Below are 19,479 nucleotides of genomic sequence, written 5' to 3' on the forward strand. Positions count from 1 at the left end.
TCTCTCTCTCTCTCTCTCCCCCTCTTTCCTTCTTTTCCCATTTTTAAAATCTCTTTTAATATTTCAGATGTCATCTATCCCCCTTTCTGTCTACTTTCTCTCTCTCTCTCTCTCTCTCTCTCTCTCTCTCTCTCTCTCTCACTTACCCTTTCTCTCTCTGTCGTTCTTCATTTTTTCAAGAAATCTTTTTTAGTGTCTAAGATGTTCATCTATGTCCTGTTCTATCAACTTTCTCTCTCTCTCTCTCTCTCTCTCTCTCTCTCTCTCTCTCTCTCTCTCCTCTTTTTCCATTTTTTCCAAGAAATCTCTTTCAATCTTTCAGATGTGCCATCTCTCTCTCTCTCTCTCTCTCTCTCTCTCTCTGACTTCTCTTCTGTTTCCTTGTCTTCTTTCTCTCCCTCCACTCCTCCCATCTCTCATCCCCCCAGTCCCCCCATCAGATCATCCTGAGTGGTATGTTCCCAGCTACTACACATTCTTAGGTTTGCCTCCTAGTCAATCAGAAGCCTGAGCACTTCACACACACACGCACTCAGACAGAGCGTCTCTGACAGCACCTCACGCTGCAGCATCGCTTCCTGCTGGAAGGCGTGTGTGTGACGGTCAGCGTGTGTGTGTGTGAGTGTGTGTGTGTGTCAGGATGAGCGGCAGCAGAGTCGTGCTGTGAGCTGTGAGTGGATTCCCTTCGCATCCCATCACTGAGAGCTCGGCGTGCTTCATCTTCCAGCCGCATGTCTTCTCCACGATCCAGCAGCAGCAAGAGGAATTCCTGTAAGTGTCTCCTCCATGTGACTTCTGTCTCAGCCGAACACGTGTGTGTGTGTGGGAGTGGGTGTGAACATGGGCTCATGTGTACTGTCTGGATGTGGTAAAGCGCTCTTTGGGTGTGATAGATGAATGTGTGTGTGTGTGGGGGGGGGTGATGCTTTAAGCATATTAATCTCATCATGATCAATGACATCACCACACTCTCTGAAGGCTTACATAGATTTATGGTAAAAGTATAAAGTTCACTAACCTAAAAGTCATAATTTCTGATCGCTGAGTTTCCACCTAGTCACTCTGCGTTACTCGGTCATCATGATGAAGGAAGCTGAGGTTCAGCTATTGATTGGTTTTTCATTGGGCTGAGCCTCTGTTTTTTTTAATATAAAGTACATGACAGTCTGTGACAGTGTATGACATGCTTATGTCACTGGATGTAAACTACCATGACAACTCATGACAGGGTGTGACCTGACACTCCTATATGACTTAACAAAAGCTGTCATGACAACTCATGGTTATAGTTATGGTTATGGATGTAAACTGTCATGATATCTCATAACAGGACATAACACTCGTATGTCGTGACCCTCGTATGTTATAGGATGTAAACTTGTGACATGAAATACCATGACACTGGACATGACATCTCATGACAGGTTATGACTTGGCATTCTTATATTCCTTTAAAAAAATGTCATAGTAACTGAATAAAAATAAATGGAATGACACTAATGTCATATTGTCAGGTGACCGGTTATGATGTAAGATTCTTAAATGACTGGTCATAAACTGTCACGACAACTTATAACAGGGTATGACATCACCGGATGTGAAGTGTAATAACAGCTCGACAGGCTATGGCACAACATTCTTACATGCCTGGAATGTAAACTGTAACGCAAACTCATGACAGTGTACGATATATCACTGGGTATGTCATATATATGGGTATGTATAGTCATGACAACTCATTCCAGGGTATTTCAAGACCCTCACGAAACTGTTATGAGAACTCATAACAGGGTGTGACATGGCACTTATAACATGCTTTGGCATGTCACTGGGAGTGAACTGTAATGACAGCTCATGACGGGTTATGACATGACATTCTTATCTGTTGAGACATTTTGTGACATTCTTAGATGACTAGACGTAACCTGTCACGGCGGCTCATAACAGGTTATGATGTTTGAATGTTACTGGACCTAACATTCATATTACTGAATCTAAATGTCATGACATTCTTGTCACTGGACACCTGACATGGCATTTTGTGACGTTCTTAGATGACTAGACATAATGCCATGACATTCTAATGTAGTATAACTGGATGTAGTAAACAGTCCTGAACTCTCATGGCAGGTGTATAACAATCCGCCCTGATTGTGGTTATGTCAGTGTTATGATTATGATACAGTGTTATGATTACTGCCTTTTGTCAGAACAACGCTTCATCCTCCATAAGAGTCAGTGACTGTGAAAGAAAGGAGCTTGTCATTTTCCCGGAGTCTCTGATAAAGCATTACTGTAATGCCTGCTCTTTATCAAGCACACACTTTGCCAAGTTCATTTGGATTTGTGTTAAATATTAATAATCTTCTATTTACTGGACAGCAGCGTTTCCCATCACGAGCACTGCGTGGATAAGGAGTGGGTTCCGAGTCATCTGTTGTGCTTCTTCTCTTTCTTTGTCTCTCTCTTCTTGCTCTCCTGCCGTCTCGGTCTCCTACGTTACACTGTGTTCTTCACACCGTAATTATTTCACAGTGCTGACAGCGGGGGGGGGGGGGCATGAATTTCGCTCAGAGGCTGGTAATTTGTGCTCTCACAGGCAAACGAACAATGTGAGTCTGTGGAGAAATGAGAGGAAGCGATGTTTATTAAAACTAGTTTAAAGGATCGTTGGGAAGGACGAAACAAGTGTTTGCAAAAGTGAGATGGCGTTTAGAACCAAAGATTTCCACTATTCAGAGGAATAGTTTACTGAGAAAGAATGACCTTAGTAAAAGCAGGTCATAATAAATAAATTAAATCTGCTTCTGGCCAATCAGAATGGAGAGTTGAATGAATAGCGCTGTATTATAACGTATCTTCCTGATTCGATTCCAAACATTTAAAATTGTGTTTATAATTTTTATGCTGGTTATTTGTACTAATGCCAATAACCTCCTGGTGGTCCAGAGACAGGATCCCGTGCCATCATTGCCGTGGCCCGGGTTCGATTCCCGGGCAGGGCGCTAACCCTACCACTGAAGAGTTAGCTCTTAGTGCCGGTCCCAAGCCCGGGTTAAATGGAAGGGTTGCGTCAGGAAGGGAATCCGGGGTAAAACCTGTGCCAAATCCAAACATGCAGACCAAGTGATCCGTTGTGGCGACCCCAGACAGGGAGCAGCCGAAAGAACAACAACAACATTTGTACTAATGCCAGTATGAGGTTAAGGCACAGGAATTAGTGGAAGTAGAAGTGGGAAATGAGAGAATTAGCTAGTCAGACATGCTAGCTGATGCTGCGCTAATCATGACAGACATTTTCCTAACAAATAAAAATAGACTAAATATTTAAACATTACAAGTCCTTGTTGTATTTACATTATGCATTTTTGTATTTTAAGTTTTTTCTCTTTTACATTTGCTAGCAACAAACGAAAAGATGCTAATCTTCATAAGTGATAGATGAAAAAGCATATAACTCTTTAGATACAACGAGGAACTGAAAGCTTGACCGAGATGCTGGAAATAAACTAATTCAGTTTCTGATTTATTCCCACCTCATCTTACATACTTCATCACAGGCTACCTCTTTAGCTCGCAGAAAAATGTGTAATATATTGTATATTTAGTTAACTGCTGGCTATCATTATGATCAGTGTGTCTGATCAGTGTGTGTTTTGGTTTGTGTGTGTGTGTGTGTGTGTGTGTCAGAGTGTGTGTGTGTTGTTGCCATAGAAACAACTCATCTCAGAGTCCGAGGAGACGAACAGCTTTGAATCTCTGATGTGCCGTCTGGTTATTACAGTAATTCAGACACGCTATTAAACATGCTAGTGGATACGAACATGACATATACATGATTCTTTTGCACAGATGGTGCGTCTGTGATGATTTTCTGTAATCTCAGCACATGAGACAACAGAATCTTTTGAGTGTCAGTGTCTTGTGTAGTACTGAGATAATAATATAAGGAGCTGACTGTGATATGAGAACTGACAGAGAAGAAAAGAAGCCATGAGTCGGAGTTATAGTGACCCGGAATGATCCGGAATAGAGCTCCGGCACGCTCGGGAGCGTGGAGAGGGTATAGATGAAAGTTTTCAGCTTGTACTTGTAACGTGATGGACAGTAGGGGCCAAACTCATGGTCACCATGTCACAGAAACAGGTCAAAGAGGTCTTCCACAAGAAAAAAAAAAGAAAGAGCCAGGCACACTTCATCCTTATAAAAAACATCTCCCAGTGTGTCGTCCGCAGTGTAATCTGACACTCAGTGTAAATTCTCACGATCTCTTTAAGTTCAGTTGTGGTAAGAGTGAGCATGAGTTAACCGTCCATGGGGGGGACCTTTAAACTTTTTGCACATTACCTTATTATCTCTTATACTTTTCAATTTCTAGTATTTAGTATTTTTTGTTATTTTTTTTTATTATATTTTATTTGTTATATTTTGTACCCTTAAAGTCTAGTATTTTGTATGTTTTGTTATTTCTTTTATTATATTTTTTTAAATTATATTTTATTTGTTATATTTTGTGCCCTGAAATTCTAGCATTTAGTATTTTTTGTTATTTCTTTTATTATATTTTAAAATTATATTTTATTTGTTATATTTTGTACCCTTAAATTCTAGTATTTAGTATTTTTTGTTATTTATTTTATTACATATTTTTAGTATATTTTATTTGTTATATTTTGTACCCTTAAATTCTAGTATTTAGTATTTTTTGTTATATTTTTATTTATTTATTTATTTTTATTTATTTATTACCTTATTACCTATGCTTGTGGATACTGCTGGAAGCTGTAACTTTCCCACTGGGATAAATAAAGTATCTATCTATCTATCTATCTATCTATCTATCTATCCATCCATCCATCCATCCATCCATCCATCCATCCATTGTGTCAAATACAGATTAGGATTAAATGTAGGTTGTTGGCATGGTGATTAGCTCAGCTAGCTATCTGGTCCAGAATCAGCCCTCCAGGATTTCACAAGATCACAAGCACAGAAATTAACTTAGAATCAGGGATATTCAGTAGAGCTTGTGATTTTCTTTTAAATGATGAACAAAGATCTGGCTCAAGACACGTCGTGTGACTTCATCAACACGCATTCAGCCGAAGCCCTCTTCCATTCACGTGTGTGGAACATGAGTACAGCTCTTATAGAAAGTCATTACATATGTGTCTGCACTGGAAGAATCCTGTGTTTGCGATTTCACCAATTCTCCACGTTTTCAAAAACGCTGCTGCAAAATCCAGCATTTCTGGCTGCAAGAGTCCTTCTGGAGGGATTGTTTAATGTCATCTCAATACAGATTCGATGCTCGAAGAATAAAAAATAACTATGAATTAAATAAAAGTGAATCTCATCTTATTCCAGTCTCTAAATCCCAGTTGGTTTGCTTACAGTTAGCTTGTTTGTGACGCTAAAGCATTAAGCTAATTCAGCAGGAATTAAAGCTCACTGGTGTGAGATCAGTTAGTGGTCACTAGTACACAGTGGCTAAAAAGAGGAGAGACAGCCAGAGCTAAGGATGAAGGCTGGAGCAAGTTGTCAGAAATGCTAGTCATAAAATGTATGCAAGTATAAAAATGACCAGATTAGGCAAAATTTAACAAACAAAACAAACAAAGTCAATGTTGGAAAAACATATGCACAAAAAAAACCCAGCGTAATAATATCACTAGCAGTGTGCTAGCAGCAAGAGTCACTGAAAGTCCGGGTTATTTATGGGTAGTGTGCTAATTGGAAACAGGCGGTTGTGAATCGGAATCTGGGGAAGTAGAACAAGGAAGAGGATGTGACAGTCATGTGACCAGGTTTGTAAGTTGGATGTTGAGCTGAGGATTCTTAGAAATGGAGTTTTAGCATTAATACACAGTAATGCCAGTAATACACTGACCAAGCATAACATTATGCCTAATATCCCCCTTTTGCTGCCAAAACAGCCCTGACCCGTCCTGCACTGTGTATTCTGACACCTTTCTATCAGAACCAACATTAACTTCTTCAGCAGTTTGTGCAACAGTAGCTCGTCTGTTGGATCGGATCACACGGGCCAGCCTTCACTCCCCACGTCTATCAATGAGTCTTGGCCACCCATGACCCTGTCGCCGGTTCACCACTGTTCCTTCCTTGGACCACTTTTGATAGATACTGACCACTGCAGACCGGGAACACCCCACAAGAGCTGCAGTTTTGGAGATGCTCTGATCCAGTGGTCTAGCCATCACAATTTGGTCCTTCGTCAAACTTGCTCAAATCCTTACTCTTGTCCATTTTTCCTGCTTCTAACACATCAACTCTGAGAACAAAATGTTCACTTGCTGCCTAATATATCCCACCCACTAACAGGTGCCATGATGAGGAGATCATCAGTCTTATTTACGGCGCCTCTCAGTGGTCATAATGTTATGCCTGATCAGTGTAAAGTGATCAGTCATCTTGAACTGGTTAAAACCAACCTTCCTTCCTTCCTTTTTTTTTGCTTTAACTGCCTGCTAAATTCCACACTGTCACCTTTCTAATGATGAGAACACAATTAGCATAAACTACTGCAGCTTTAGTGAGATTCAGTGTGTTACATTTCAGCCTGGATCTGTGACACGTGTAACCTTATCCATAAGCCATCTACCTTTACTTACTGGCTTGGGTGAATACTTTACCACAAATGGTGTTTAATAGCACACACACACACACACACACTACTTCTTCACTGATATGGATTATCCATCATTCACTTTAGCAGGGTTTTTCCTTTCTGTCAGCTACACTGTCCATTATAAATATCTCCATGTTTAAAGGAGCGGTATGTAACATTTCGAAAGATTTTAAATCTGGGATATCTCAGAAAAACTGTGACTGGTAATACCGCAATGCGATATATTATCTTGCTTGTGTATTCATTCCAAGCCACATTTTTCTGGCCCTGAAATTAGTCCCATTCGCCCCATTCTAAACGCATCTACAAATCCCTGCTGTTTTTCCTTTAAATGGAACCGAAGGTATTTATATATTTATGTATTTTCAGCAGAGTGGGTGGAGTTATTTGGAAAGCAAAAAGGAGAGCTGTCAATATATTTACCTCAAAGGACCTAAAAGATGGACTTATTCCATCTCTAAATAATATTTAGATCCAAACATACTTCATTAATCAACATCAGATCCATCAGATCCAGATCACTGATTGACATCATTAAAAGTGATTGGTCTTATTAATTTAGTAGAGCCAGTCCTTTAAAGTCTTCGCCTCACTGCTTCACAGCTAATATGCATAAAATTGAGAAGAAGAAAAAAAAAGCTTTAATTCGATGGACTCTTGTCACCTGCAGTCCACTGCTTCCTCTGTCAATTAGCAGAGCCAGCAGAAAGATAGATATCCTCATCTCTCTTTCTCCATCTCTAGTTTTCCATTTCTTTCCTTGCTGCCTGACCGAGTTCACACAGTGTTGATTAGCCCCAAGTTTCGGCAGTTACAGGAAATGAACAGTGGCCTGCTGCTGGATGGAGTTAGTGTAGCTGTGCATGTATGTGCAGATTCTTCACAGCGGTAATTAATGAACTTTAGGTAATGGGTTCTCTTAAAAGAAGTGAGAGTTGTGGAGAACTGCTGGGAAGTGCATGATCACTGATTACAGAGTTAAGGACAGTCACAGTAATGTCTCTGACTCAAAGTCATGACTGGATGGAAGGAGAAATGGATGGACTGATAGCAGATGAATGGGTAGATGGATGGATGGATGGATGGATGGATGGGTTGACGGACCAATGAATGAATGAATGGACGGATGAATAAATGGATGCACGGATAGAGAGGTGGACATACGGATAAATAAATAAATGGATGGATAGACATGCATAGACATATGAGTGGATTGGATAATAGCTGATGAATGGATGGATGGACAGATGGGAGGGTCAATGGGGTAAAGGATAAGTAAGTGGGTGGATAAGTGGATAGATTGGTGAATTGATGGATGGATGGATTGGTGATTAGACAGATGGGTGGAAGACAGATGAGTGAATGAAAGGATGCATAAGATGGACAGATAGATTAATCAGTGCATAGACGGGTTAATAACTGGATGAAAGGATAAATGTATTGATGGATGGATGGACAAAATGATGGATAGGGGCATAGATAGATGTGCAGATGGATGGATAAAAAAGGATGGACAGATGTATAGATAGATGGATGGATGGGTGGGTGGAGGTATAGATGGATGGACAAAAGAATTGATACACGAGAAAATGGACGAATTGATGGATGGATGGATGGATTAGTTGGATAAATGTAATGATGGTTAGGTTGGTGGAAAAATAGATGGATGGATTGAGATACAGATAGATGGATGGATGGATGGATGGATGGATGGAGGTGCAGATGGATGGGGGAATGGCTGGACGGATCCAGGTGCAGATGGCTGCATGGGTGGCTGGATGGCTGGATGGATGGGTGGCTGGCTGGATGGCTGGATGGATGGCTGGATCCAGGTGCGGATGGATGGGTAGATGGATGGATGATTGGATTTCTTTCCCCTGACGACCTCACTAGCCAAAACTTTCCTCCTGAGATAGCACTGAATACATCATAATCATGCTGAATGTCTCATAAAAAACATTATTATTTATTACCTCTATAAAGCAGAAAAATAATAGCACCCCCTAACCCAGCCCCCCCCCCAATTATTAACCTCCTGCTGTAAGGAGAAAGTTCAGGGAAGCAACTGGAGAGCTGTAATGTTGCTAATGAGTCATAAGACTGTGTAAAGACATGGATATGAGCACCTGGGACTCACCCACTCACTGACTGTGGGGTGTTGTGATGAGCCAGAGATTTCAGTACAAAGAAATACTTTTCACCAGAGCCTGCCACACACACACACACATACACAGAGTGACACACTTCTGTTTAGAAAATGCTAGACCTTCAGGATAACCATGAAGTTAATAACTGAGCTCTGGATGAAGCACTGCGGTGACTGGAAAAAAAAAACCTTTCGATTTTCGATTTTTTGTTATGCATAAAATTTTTGCACTTGATTCTGCATATCAAACTTAATAATTAACAAAAAATTCATAGCTCCTATGTACATGCAAGATCACTGCTCATTTGAATACAGACACGCCCACAATTAACCATATATGGTATGTAGCTCTGGAGTCTACATCCTCTGGAACTCATTTTTCAGACATTTAATCAGCATTAAGAAACGCACATGGCAAATGAGCTGCGCATCCAGAAAATGGGCTTTATATAACAGATTTATCGAACTGCATGGGGTTTCACAGTCCAGTTGGAAAGCCAGCGATTGCATAACATTCAGAAAATCTAAAACTGATAGCAGCAGGGACTATATATTCCACAGGTACATGTTTGTTATCTCTCACTCTGTCATTTTTGAATTTCTTTTTGTTGCCAGGGTGCATTTGCGACTCCACACACACACACACACACACACACACACACACACATACACACACACCCATCAAACTTCTACACGCCTGCCTGTCTCGCTTGGAGGTGCAGCGCTCAGATCTGCTCACACACACACCCTGCGGTGTCTCTCACACACACTCACACACACACACACACTTAGCGGCTAATACGAACAGACAGGAGCTGATGTGCAGGTGCACAGGAAGGAGTTATTACTCATGAGGAATTATACAACTTTAATTAATGCTCATGAAGGAAATGTTATAGCCAACCGGATAATAGAAGTTTCTCCAAATCTTTATTTAATATAGAACAACCAACCCAAAGAAACGCTTGATTATATACACAAGATATGTAATATTCACATCTCTGAAATAAACTTTTATTTATTTATTTATTTATTTATTTATTTATTCCTTTATTTATTCACTTACTTATTTACTTATTTATTTGCTTACTTATGTATTTATTTACTTATTTATTTGTTTGTTTGTTTATTTATTTATTTTTATTTTTTAATTAATTATTTGGGGTGGGGTTAAGAGTAGGGTTAGGGGTAGGTATTGGGGTTGAGGGTAGGGGTAGAATTAGGGGTTGGGGTTAGGGGTTGGTGTTAGGTTTAGGAGTGGGGTTAGGTGGTGGGTTAGGTTTAGAGGTAGGGTTAGGGGTTGGGGTTAGCGGTGGGTTGTGGATGCTAGCTAGCAAGGTAAATAGACTTTCTTACCATCTGTCACCTCACAGCAAGTCAAAACAGTTGATTAAAAAACAAGCATCAACAACAACAAACAAAACGTCTTTATTGTTTGTTTTTGTTTTGATTGTTTTTTTGTTTGTTTTTGCTGCCTGACAGTATTTTGTCAAATAAATTATCTAGATAATGTTTATAAAGGAGCTAGTTAACTTTTAACATTTTCTGATTAGTGTTATTTATTAAACAAGCTTTTGTTTAGCTATTTTAGACTTGTACACAAGCATCAACAACAATAACAACAAAACAATAACAGTGACTATGTAAATAACTCGTATAGATTCATTTTTGATTGTTTTGTTTTGCTTTATTTCGATTTAATTTGGTTTTGTTTGACTTTATTTTTTATCTGGTTTAGTTTGCTTGTTTTTTGTTTTGTTTTGCTTTTGTTTTGTTTTGTTTGTTTTTTTGTTTTACTTTGCTTTATTTTTATTCAATTTGTTTGGCTTTATTCTAACTCAAATTGTTTTGCTTGGTTTTTTTGTTTTGTTTTGTTTTATTTTGATTCAAGTATTTTTATTTGGAGCTCTACAAACAACCTTTTTCACCTCGTATACGTTTCCAAACATTCTGATAACATTTTCTTGCCTGTGTCCCGATCCTGACTAGCTCCAGATCCCTCTTTCCTGAACTCCTTACCTTAGAGAAAATGAATGAACACATTCTGAGCTAATCCAGTGATTTGTTTCAAAGCATATCATTTAATAAGAGCTATAAATCATTCTGTAACTGCAGTGAAACTAACCTCAAAGGTTTTTAGTTCGGAGACTTCGGACTCCTGGGAGCTTAAAAATGGGCAACGCTACTGTTTTGACCTTTGAAAAGAGTTTGTTGATGTACAGAAGGTGAATGTAAAACTCTTTTCTTCTCTCACTTTATCTTTTCCAGCCCCTCCCACACCACCCCCTCCACCACTCTGACATGCCTTTACCTCCTCAGTCCTTGCAGAAGGTTGCATCATTCCTTTGCCTTATATTTAAAGTGACGTGCAAGCCCTTCTTTTGTACATTTTCAGTCTCATTACGTAGCGCACGCCGAGTTTCCAACGCCTTTTCATTTCAGATGGCTGCTACAAGTGCTGCAATTAACGAAACAGACTACAAATTTAAACTCAGACGTTTGTGTGGGATTGGTGCGTCTCGGTTATTCTCGATCTTCACCTTTGTGCTTAAACCTGTCTTTCTGGTGTGAAACCACCTCGAGCGAGGAGCAAACATCAAACCCGGTGCTATTGTCTGTGAAGTTGACGTGGAATAGAATCTGAGAGCAATGACAATCAATATATTATATTGTTATAGTCTAAATTATGCTAAAGCAGGGATGAGTGCTTGGTCAGCTTATCCTTCAAAGTGTGGGAAGGAGATTTAACTGAATTAACGAAAGAGTGTTTTTCCGGCTTAAAAGCAAGTGGATGGATGGATAGATGGATGGATGGATGGATGGATGGATGGATGGAAAGAACTTTATTGTCATTGCAATGTACAGCTACATAGCAGCATTATAAATGCTGTTTACATTTACAGCAGTGACATTTTGTCTGGATAAGGGCATCTGCTATCTCATCTCATTTTATCTAGAGAGATAAGGGCCTTGCTCAGGGGCCCAGCAGTGCCAGCTTGGTAGACCTGGGATTCAAACTCACAACCAGTCTCACCAGTAGTCCAACACTTTAACCACATCCCCCTGTTTAGCATCTACAGGAGTACGAATAGTAGAAATTGTAGAAATGAGGTGTTGACTTGGCCTCCGAATTCCCCAGATCTCAATCCAATCGAGCATCTGAGGGATGTGCTGGACAAACAAGTCCGATCCATGGAGGCCCCACCTCGCAACTTACCGGACTAAAGGATCTGCTGCTAACATCTTGGTTCCAGATACCACAGCACACCTTCAGGGATCCAGTGGAGTCCATGCCTTGATGGATCAAGGCTGTTTTGGCAGCAAATGGGGGACCAACACAAATATTAGACAGGTGGTCATAATGTCTTCTTTTTAATTTTTACCTCATGATCTATGGACACACCCTGCAATGTCCACCGAGGAGTGGGTGATTACAGTATAGAGATTATCGTTAACCTGTTTCCCTTATCAGTGTCAGCTTTACTGATAAATCTATAAATAACACTTTTCCTACTGCAGGAAATATGATATGAGGACCTCTGGTCCTGCGCTGATGGCCAGTCCGAGAGAAAGAAGGCTCTGATTAGATAACTGCGCTCTAAATACAGAGCTTTACCCCATCCCGATCAAATTCCTCCATCACCAACGTCTCCGGTCTCGCGGACGACGTCAGTTTCACGGAAACGGTGACCGAGAAATTATTTGCAAACAGTTCTACTAGTGTTTGATAAGTGTGTGTGTGTGTGTGAGCAGTTTCCTGTCAGAAATGATAATACCGTTATTACCAGCAGTGCCGAATTTCCATACCAACAGCTATGGAAGAGCTTGGCTTGTAGCTGACCTCCTGCAGACAGCCACCTCCTGCTGTCCTGAGCACAAAAACAATTCAAAAGATGACATACGCAAATGTGAGTGCTGCCCCGAAGCCAGCACGTGTTCACCAGGCTTCCATTTCACCTCAACACGAAAGCCCGCTCAGCTCCTGTCACTTCTGCGCTAATGCTAACTGAAAACTGAACATGGAAAGGAAAAAAAAAAAGAAACCTCTCTCGGATACACCCTCGAGCAAGGTCTTTTTTTAGTCCGCTTCTTTCCCCAGCTCTTTGTTCTGCTGCTTAATGCTCATGAGCGCCGGCTCTTCTTGTGTGGAAGTGCACATGCTTTATTCTGCTGCTATAAAAACTCAGATGCTTTACAGCAGATTATAACCTTCAGGCTGTTTCAGTTCATATTCAGTTTAAACACACACACACACACACACACACACATATATCCCCAGGTCTGGAGTTACACACAGAGATAAGAGCGCAACACGTTAAAGAGGATTTTATAATATAGGCAAAAGTTTGTGCACCCCTAACCCCTGACCCCTGAGCATCACACCTACACTATATTGCCAAAAGTATTCGCTCACCTGCCTTGACTCGCATATGAACTTAAGTGACATCCCATTCCTAATCCATAGGGTTCAATATGACGTCGGTCCACCCTTTGCAGCTATAACAGCTTCAACTCTTCTGGGAAGGCTGTCCACAAGGTTTAGGAGTGTGTTTATGGGAATTTTTGACCATTCTTCCAGAAGCGCATTTGTGAGGTCACACACTGATGTTGGACGAGAAGGCCTGGCTCTCAGTCTCCGCTCTAATTCATCCCAAAGGTGTTCTATCAGGTTGAGGTCAGGACTCTGTGCAGGCCAGTCAAGTTCATCCACACCAGACTCTGTCATCCATGTCTTTATGGACCTTGCTTTGGTCACTGGTGCACAGTCATGTTGGAAGAGGAAGGGGCCAGCTCCAAACTGTTCCCACAAAGTTGGGAGCATGGAATTGTCCAAAATGTCTTGGTATGCTGAAGCATTCAGAGTTCCTTTCACTGGAACTAAGGGGCCAAGCCCAGCTCCTGAAAAACAACCCCACACCATAATCCCCCCTCCACCAAACTTTACACTTGGCACAATGCAGTCAGACAAGTTCTCCTGGCAACTGCCAAACCCAGACTCGTCCATCAGATTGCCAGATGGAGAAGCGTGATTCGTCACTCCAGAGAACGCGTCTCCACTGTTCTAGAGTCCAGTGGCGGCGTGCTTTACACCACTGCATCCGATGCTTTGCATTGCACTTGGTGATGTATGGCTTGGATGCAGCTGCTCGGCCATGGAAACCCATTCCATGAAGCTCTCTGCGCACTGTTCTTGAGCTAATCTGAAGGCCACATGAAGTTTGGAGGTCTGTAGCGATTGACTCTGCAGAAAGTTGGCGACCTCTTCGCACTATGCGCCTCAGCATCCGCTGACCCCGCTCCGTCAGTTTACGTGGCCTACCACTTCGTGGCTGAGTTGCTGTCGTTCCCAAACACTTCCACGTTCTTATAATACAGCTGACAGTTGACTGTGGAATATTTAGGAGCGAGGAAATTTCACGACTGGATTTGTTGCACAGGTGGCATCCTATCACAGTTCCACGCTGGAATTCACTGAGCTCCTGAGAGCGACCCATTCTTTCACAAATGTTTGTAAAAACAGTCTGCATGCCTAGGTGCTTGATTTTATACACCTGTGGCCATGGAAGTGATTGGAACACCTGATTCTGATTATTTGGATGGGTGAGCGAATACTTTTGGCAATATAGTGTATATGTGCTTACTGAACATCTCACTCCAGATTCATTTCTCCTTCACTATTATAATCAGCTCTTCTCTTCTCTTCTCTTCTCTTCTCTTCTCTTCTCTTCTCTTCTCTTTGTTTTCTTTATCTTTTCTCTCTTCTCTTCTCTTCTCTTCTCTTCTTTCTTTTTTCCTTCTTTTTTCTTCTCTTCTCTGCTCTTCTCTTCTCTTCTCTTCTCTTCTCTTCTCTTCTCTTCTCTTCTCTTCTCTTCTCTTCTCTGCTCCTCACTTTCTTCTTCTCTTCTCTTCTTTTTTCTATTCTTTTCTTTTTTTCTTCTCTTCTTTTAATTTTTTCTTCTTTTTTCTTTCCTTTCCTTCTCTTCTCTTCTCTTCTCTTCTCTTCTCTTCTCTTCTCTTCTCTTCTCTTCTCTTCTCTTCTCTTCTCTTCTGTATTCTTCACCTCTCTTCTCTTCTCTTCTCTTCTCTTCTCTTCTCTTCTCTTCTCTTTTATTCTCTTCTCTTCTCTTTTATTCTCTTCTTTTTGCACTCTTCTTTTCTCTTCTCTGCACCTCACTTTCTTCTTCTCTTCTCTTCTTTTTTCTATTCTTTTCTTTTTCCCTTCTCTTCTAATTTTTTCTTCTTTTTTCTTTCCTTTCCTTCTCTTCTCTTGTTGTTGTGTGGATTTGTGATCACAAGATCATTAGTGAGATCAGACACTGATGTTGGGATGTTGATGAGACTCCAGTTCCAGTTCATCCCAGAGGTGTTCAGTGGGGTTGAGTCAGAGTCAGGGCTCTGTGCAGGACACTCCAGATCTTCTACTCCAACCTTCACCTCCAGACCACACAGAGCTCAGGGGCTTTGTGTACAGGAGCATCATGATGCTGGAACACTGTTTGTGGCTCTTAGTTCTGAGGGTAATTGTACAAAAGGCATTCTAGACAGCTGTGTGTTTGTGGCAAGACCCACATATGGGTGTGACGGTCAGGGGTGCACATACTTTCGCACAACAGGGCCCATATCTATTGTAGAAACTGTTAAATGCTTTTGTGAATAGAATTGAACACTTTACTGTGTGCTGAATATAATCAACTCACACCTCACACCACAGCAGTGTATCAGTATATCACAGCTGCAGCTAATCGAAATGTGTGTGTGTGTGTGTGTGTTTTTCTTTGGGTGTGTGCATGTGAGTGAGTGTATTTTTGTAAGTGTATGTGCGTGTTTCTTTGTGTCTGTGTGTGTGTTTGTGTGAGTGTGTATATATGTGTGTTTGTGTGTGAATGTGTTTCTTTATGTGTGTGTGGTTTTGTGTGTGTGTGTATGAGTGTTTCCTTTTGTTTGTGTATACGTGTGTTTATGTGTGTATTTCTTTGTGAGTGTATTTGTGTGTGTGTGTGTGTGTGTGTGTGAGTGTTTCCTTTTGTGTTTGTGTGTATGTGTGTTTATGTGTGTATTTCTTTGTGAGTGTGTGTGTGTGTGTGCCGTCTGTAACCTCTTCAGAATTTTATGCCCTTTTTATAATTCATGTCCTTTTATTGATGGAAAATAGAACTGAATCAGTCCACATTATCAGTAGCTGAAGCTAATTGAAATGTGAACAGTGTGTGTGTGTGTGTGTGTTATGACAGCCGTCTGGTTCCTGTGTGAGTGAGAAACTGGCCTCCATGAGATGGAGTGTGTGGAGAAGGCTGTGGAACACACACACACACACACACTGTTCTTTGCTTGCTTGTTTGGCCGATTATGCATCTTCCCCTACGTGTTCGTTTACCACTCGAACCTTCAACTCGCCATCCAACAGCGTTAAGAGGCGGAAACCATGGCAACGGCGTCGGTGTGGAGATTCTTCAGCTTCTTTTAATTTCCGTCTACAGCAATATGAACTCAAATGAACCTCTGCATTCGGTGTTCTCAGTACTGAGCAAGGATCCTCTCAAAAACTCCTCTGAAAAAAGCCTTTTTGCTAGTTTTATCTCATAATAACTTCAGGCTGCTCCAAAAATATTGGCAACCTTCATGAAAATGAGCATTAATGAATACAGGAATTGAGATGAGAGGTGAGAGGTGAAGTGATCTCCTCATCATGGCACCTGTTAGTGGGTGGGATATATTAGGCAGCAAGTGAGGCATTAGGTATCCTCAAAGTTGATGTCAGAAGTAGGAAAAATGGACAAGTGTAAGGATTTGAGCGAGTTTGATGAAGGGTCAAATTGTGATGGCTAGACCACTGGATCAGAGCATCTCCAAAACTGCAGCTCATGTGGAGGTGTTCCCGGTCTGCAGTGGTCAGTATCTATCAAAAGTGGTCCAAGGAAGGTACAGTGGTGAACCGGTGACAGGGTCATTGGTCGGTCAAGGCTCACTGATGCACGTGGGGAGTGAAGGCTGGCCCGTGTGATCCGATCCAACAGACGAGCTACTGTTGCTCAAATTGCTGAAGAAGTTAATGCTGGTTCTGATAGAAAGGTGTCAGAATACTCAGTGCATTTGCAGTTTGTTGAGTATGGGGCTGCATAACCGCAGACATGTCAGGGTGCCCGTACTGACCCCTGTGCACTGCTGAAAGCACCAACAATGGGCACGAACTGGACCATGGAGCAGTGGAAGAAATTGGCCTGGTCTGATGAATCACGTTTTCTTTTAAATCACGTGGATGACCGGGTGTGTGTGCGTCGCATGGCACCAGGATGCACTATGGGAAGAAGGCGAGCTGGCAGAGGCAGTGTCATGCTTTGGGCAATGTTCTGCTGGTAAACCTTGGGTCCTGCCATACATGTGGATGTTACTTTGACACGTACCACCTACCTAAGCATTGTTACAGACCATTTACACCCTTTCATGGAAACAGTATTCCCTGATGGCTGTGGCCTCTTTCAGCAGGATAATGCGCCATACCACAAAGCAAAAAATGGTTCAGGGATGGTTTGATGATCAGCACAATGAGTTTGAGGTGTTGACTTGGCTTCCAAATTCCCCAAATCTCAATCCAATCGATCATCTGTGGGATGTGCTGGACAAACAAGTTCCATGGAAGCCCCATCTGTGAACTTACAGGACTTAAAGTATCTACTGCTAACATCTTGGTGCCAGATACCACAGCACACCTTCAGGGATCTGGTGGAATCCATGCCTCGACAGGTCAGGGCTGTTTTGGTTGCAAAACGGGGACCAACACCAGTATTAGGCAGGTGGTCATAATGTTATGGCTGATCGGTGTATAATTCATGCAATATATGATATTTTTTATTCATGAAACACATGATGAACTCAAACGAAGCTAGAAAGTAAAAATATTTCCACATCTTCTTGGTAAAATATAAAATATATATTTGTCTGTCAAAGAAAATGGTGACCTGGATATTCTGCTCTGTTTACATTTCACAAGATTTTTATAAACAGCTAAAACTTCATAAGATCTCATGTTCTTGACCTGTAATTTCTAATAAGTGATCAAATGAAGAGGTTTGCTGAATGTGGTCTCTGTAGCTATTGTCCTCTGAGTCAGGCATCCATGTGTGTGTGTGTGTGTGTGTGTGTTTTGAGGTCGGAGCGAGTTGTGGTGTGTAAATATGACCTATTTTGCGAGTGCAGGATGCTGAGTGGCAGTGACAGGGGCGGCGTGACTCAGTCCACCCACAGATACACACTCCTACGCTGCTCATCACAGCATGTAACGCATGACAACACACACTCATCACATTAAACAAGGTGCACCAGGAGGCGGGGTGTGTGTGTGTGTGTGTGTGAGGGAGAGATTATTCAGTTCAGATGAGATTATTACCATTATCCCATCAATTAACGTGATTGTTTTTCTACAGCATTTGATTACAATCGTGTCGTTATAGTTACACTTAATTATTACTGACAGCGAGAGAGACGAGACTATTAAAGAGAAAGAACGTATTAAAAAAAATTAAATATAGCCACCGTCTTAAAAAGTCGGAGGAAAACCCGAACTTATCCGCGTATCTGTGGTTTTATTTCAATCGCAGTTCACCGCACAGGCAGCAGAGGGCGCTAAGAGTTTCGACCTGCCCCTTTAAACATCTCTGAGAATTAATATTACAATAAAACTACCTGAAGATCCTTGAACTTCTTGATCCTAGTTCTGGATTTCTTTTTTTTCTAAGGAGTGTTCAAGATAAAGCATGTCTTTTTGTCATACTGTCATCTTTAAATAAATAAATAAATAAATAAATAAATAAATAAATAAATAAATAAATAAATAAATAAATAAATAATGCATTTCCTTTCCGATAAACTGCACACTACACTTGGAAAGAAAGCCTTAGTGCCTCATTTACCCTGAAATGCTGAGAAATTTCTAGAAGAAACATTAAGTAAGCTTTGTACAATGCCAATAGGTTATTTTTCTGAGCATGAATGTAAATGACCATAAAAGCAGATCGTTGAAGCAGAACACAACACTGAAAAAATCCATAAAAACATTATTTGTATCAGCCTGTAAAAGATCCAAAAAGACCTCAATCTCCAGGTAAATTGCACCCAGCATAGCAGAAGAGCAACAGGAAGTATCTCGACGCTGGAGAAATATTTATAATGACAGAACTGATGCTGTTGTTAAGCTAAAGTGATGAGTAACCCAGGAAGGAAATTAAACAAAACTAATAAATAACATCTCTGCAGTGAAGCATGGTGGTGACAGCATCGTGCTGAGACTATTTCTTAGTTGCTTTTCCGACCAATTCGTTTTTTGTTTATTGATTTTTTTTCTCTACTTCTCTTTACATTTACAGCATTTGACATGCATCCTTAACCATCTTTTATCCCATTTTATATGAGGTCATGCTCAGGGGAAGTCATTTGGTGGATCTGGGGTTTCAACTCACAACCTTCTGATCAGTAGTCCAACACCGTAACCACCGAACTTAATAGTGAGACACGGGATGTTCTAATTTTGGGAGATTAAACCCTTATAATCCCACTCAGAAGCTAGTTTTCCACAGAACTTGGTTTGATAGCTCTTTGGTGTTTATATTGAGATTATGTGACACTTTAATCACACACACACACACACACACATAGATGAACACTATGCAACCGATTATTTAACCAATGA

The 19,479-nt window shown here is 41.0% G+C and overlaps 1 protein-coding gene across 2 annotated transcripts in view; it reads left to right on the forward strand.

The window, feature by feature from the left end:
• Positions 1–485: 485 nt before the first annotated feature.
• Positions 486–19,479, forward strand: part of dtnbp1b (dystrobrevin binding protein 1b) — a 34,121-nt gene continuing 15,127 nt past the window's right edge. The window contains exon 1 of one of the 2 annotated variants that reach the window (XM_058404840.1): positions 486–771. In XM_058404840.1, the coding sequence (XP_058260823.1) occupies positions 732–771 (40 nt within the window). In that variant the 5' untranslated portion in view covers positions 486–731. The remainder of the gene's footprint in view (positions 772–19,479) is intronic. The other variant, XM_058404841.1, reaches the window with a different exon arrangement.

This window comes from Hemibagrus wyckioides, linkage group LG12 (assembly GCF_019097595.1).
Source record: "Hemibagrus wyckioides isolate EC202008001 linkage group LG12, SWU_Hwy_1.0, whole genome shotgun sequence".
Taxonomy (NCBI): domain Eukaryota; kingdom Metazoa; phylum Chordata; class Actinopteri; order Siluriformes; family Bagridae; genus Hemibagrus; species Hemibagrus wyckioides.